A 3712-nucleotide genomic window follows, 5' to 3' on the forward strand; every position below is an offset into this window, starting at 1 on the left:
ATTTTGGAAGATTTGCATTTATTTTTGACATGATTTAAGTTGTTTTGGACGATTTGTCAGTAATATAGGGCAAATGTAAAGCAAATTTCTGGCAGGTTTGAGGCATTTTGGACGAATTTAGAGTCTTTTTGGATATTTTTCGGTTATTTCAGACAATCTTTTACTAATTTCGGGCAGGTCTGAGACATTTTTTGACAAGTTTTGGGCATTTTGGAAGGTTTTTTTTTCTGTTTTCGGATTAATTTTGAGTGATTCTGAGTGTTTTCTGTGTCCGTCCCCACAGTAAACGTTAACCTCACACTTAGAAACAATCCTGAGTGTGTCTGTGATCCTGAGACGTCACGCAGACGATGCAGTTTGTTAAATGTTCATTCATTCTAATATCTGAGTTTCTCTTCACTCAGACTGAAGGTTTAAAGTGATTCGTGTAAAACGAGCTCATTGCTGAACTCCGTTTCTCTGAATCAGTACGACGGAGGGGAAGACACTTTAATGAGAAAACAGCCGTTTGATGTGAATTGAAATTATCTTTTAATGTCCGTCTCTGAGGAGTTTTGAACTCAACGCTTTCTAAATTAGCCGTGGATCATCAGTCAGGCCTCAGCAGAGACGATCGGACAGAAGCACTGAAGGAAACGTGATGCAGAGTTCGTTATGTGAAGAGTTTAGGGAAGAAAATCAGGTTTGTTTATTAATCTGTCAGGAAATCAGATTCACCAAAATCTCTGGTTATTCATTTAAAGAGCAAAAGACTGAGATTATTGCCATTTTGAGTCATTTTATAGATGTTTCAAGTATTTTTTTTTTGACAAATTTAAGTAATTTCTAATCTTTATCTCATTTTAGACGAATCTGGCGTCATTCTGGAAAAGCTTCAAGATGTTTTAAACAAAGTTCCTTAAATTTGTACAAGTGCTAAGTCATTTTGGTCACGTTTATCCTTATTTTTGACCATTTTCAATCAAATTAGGTTCATTTTTTTTCATCTGTCAAGAATTTCCCAAAATTTCGGAGACAGTTCTGAGTAATTTTGGATAAATTTGAATCATGTTTGACCAGTTTGAAGTCTTTTTATCTCATTTTAGACACATTCTGTGTAATACTAAACATTTTAGACAAAGCTAAGTAAGTTAGGACCGGTGTTAAGTCACTTTGGACATGTTTATAGTTATGTTTGACCATTTTGAGTCAATTTAGGTTCATTTATTTTTAATCTGTCAGGAAATCTGATCTCCCAAAATGTCCGATTATTCTTCCAAAGAGCAAAAGACTCATTTTGTGACCGTTTTGAGTCATTTTTGAGCTGTTTCAGGTCTTTTTGGAAAATCTTTGTCTCATTTTGGAGACGTTCTGTGTAATTCTGGACGGATTTAGAATTAATTTCATTATTTTATTTTGTCAGATTATTCCTTCGCAGAACAAAAACCTCTTAAATTATTGAGTTTCCTCAGCATGACTTAAAGGTGGATTACACCAATATCACAAAGCCTATGTTTGTATTTTTTGTCGCTGGGTTCAGGATTTAACCGGAACAGAACGAAAACAGGCAGTTTTACACCCAAAGCAGCGAAATCTTGTCGAACTGGTCGCAGAGTTTCAGCCTTCAGGCGACGAAGAACCTCGTTACCGAGCTATTGTTGCGGACAGAGAGTCTGATAACTCGATACCTGACTGCTCACAATCCATCCTGACGTTAACGACGGCAGCTTTCTCTCTCCTGCTTTTGTCCTCTAACTGCTTCTAACCTCCGTGTTTATGTCTCTCCTTCTCTTTTTCTGCTTCCTGGATGGTTTTCTCACTGATTTCCATCTTTATTTTGTCTTTCCTCCTCCCTCTTACGTCTTGTTTCTCTGTTTCCGCCTCCGTTGTTTTGTGGTTTTCCTGCCAGTTTGGGGATCTGGACGACTGTGTCCTGAGAGGCCTTCTGTCTCTGCTGGCCTGCCTCACTCAGCTCTTCCTCCTCATCAAGGTTGTCCTGCCTTCCTTCTCTGATCTTCTCCACCAGCTTCATCTTCTTTTCATCCACCCATTTTTCTTTCGACTCATTATCGGACTCCAGTTCTGGTCCTGTGTCTGTGTTTTCAGTGTAAACAGGAAGTGGCCTGAAGGCAAAACACACTCCGAACCTGCACGGTTTCTCTTTGTTTAACGACATAAATGGTCTTTTCTTGTTGCACGTGTACGTTTCTGCATGTTCCTCTTAGTTTTGCATGTGTTCAGTTCCTTTTAAAGATGCAGAAACTGCTTTTAAAACCCTCCACGTCAGGTGAGTTTGTGTCAAATCAAACAGAATTCAGGAAACATGTCTCAGATTTTGTTCAGAAATGAAGCATTTGTTGCTCATTTTTGTCAAAATAGCACAAAAATGGAACCTCGTCCTGCAAGAAATCAAATTCTACTGATGTTTTTAGTCGATGTTTTAAGTCAATTCCAACAAATTTAGGTCATTTTTTCAAGTTTCAAATCATTTTGGACGATCTTTGTCTCATTTTTGACAGATTTTCAGCTATTTTAGTCAGTTTTCAAGTTAAAATATCAAAACACTGGAACCTCTTCTTGGCACTTTTTACACTTTTTTTCATTTCCAAGGTCCAATAATTCTTCATTGTTTCCATTTTGTGACACAGTTGAGTAGTTTTGGAGACATTTCAAGTCATTTTTAATCGTATCTTAGACAAATTATGAATACATTTTCAGAGGTTTTAAGTTAAAATTTGGAGTCATTCAATTCAAAATATCTAAAACCTGGAACCGTGTCTTGTCATAACCTGCAACACCAACATCTGACTCTACTGAAGTCAGAGCCTCAACAGTTGATAAAATATTATTCTGGGGCCACAATACTTCTATTTTCAAAGGCCAGTAAATAAAAATGTGTCCTCTGTTGGATCCATTCAGTCATTTAGGTCGACTGGAAACTGTTCTCTCTGTGTTCTCACCACATTTCCTGTTTGCGGGAGTTTAATTTCTGGAGATATTGAACCCTGAAAATGGCTTCACAGCCGTTTTATAGGGTGAAAACACAGAAATTCCACTTCAAAATGTATGAAAACATTTGCAGATTCTCATAATTCGGCCAAAATATTTCACAAAACTGATTTTTTTGCCCCAAATGAGTGAACTTTGAGCTGAATCTGAGACGATGGAGGAACCCTGCTGTCTGTGGCTTGATGAATACAGATGCTCTGCTTGTTCAACATCTCCTTCATGGTGTTGCTGCTTCAGGAGCTGAGGGAGAAGCAGGTGAAGCAGCAGAGCGTCCTGGACGATCTGCACAGAGTGAAGGAGGAGAAGCTGAAGGAGCTGCAGAGACGCCGAGAGGAGGAGCGAGAGAGGAGGAGGAGGGAGGAAGAGGAGGCGGCCAGGTGAGTCTGAAGGAGCAGCACCTGGGCTCCATCTGCCGTCCACAATCCATCCATGAGCTCTGGGTAGCGACTGAAAGAACGAGGTCGTGGGTCTGAGTGGCCGGATGAGCTTCCTCCACAGGGTGGCTGGACTCAGTCTCAGAGAGGAGCTCAGACATCCGGAGGGAGCCCAGCGGAGAGTCGCTTTCAGCTGGAAGTGGTTCGAACTTCTGATGCGGATGAATCCTAGGAGACTTCCTTTGGAGGTTCTCCAAGCATGTTCTCCTGGGAGGAGACCCGGTTAGACCCAGAACCTGCTGGATGGATTATATGTCTCATCTGGCCTGGGAACGCCTCAGATCCTCCAG

The 3712-nt window shown here is 40.3% G+C and overlaps 1 protein-coding gene across 1 annotated transcript in view; it reads left to right on the forward strand.

The window, feature by feature from the left end:
• The window catches only part of LOC103360434 (intersectin-2-like), a 57358-nt gene that overhangs the window by 33366 nt on the left and 20280 nt on the right, over positions 1 to 3712 (forward strand). The window contains exons 17-18 of the mRNA XM_008286184.1: positions 1889 to 1969; positions 3226 to 3365. Of these exons, the coding sequence (XP_008284406.1) occupies positions 1889 to 1969; positions 3226 to 3365 (221 nt within the window). The remainder of the gene's footprint in view (positions 1 to 1888; positions 1970 to 3225; positions 3366 to 3712) is intronic.

The sequence above is a fragment of the Stegastes partitus genome, unplaced genomic scaffold, assembly GCF_000690725.1.
Source record: "Stegastes partitus isolate 25-593 unplaced genomic scaffold, Stegastes_partitus-1.0.2 Scaffold439, whole genome shotgun sequence".
NCBI classification, from domain to species: domain Eukaryota; kingdom Metazoa; phylum Chordata; class Actinopteri; family Pomacentridae; genus Stegastes; species Stegastes partitus.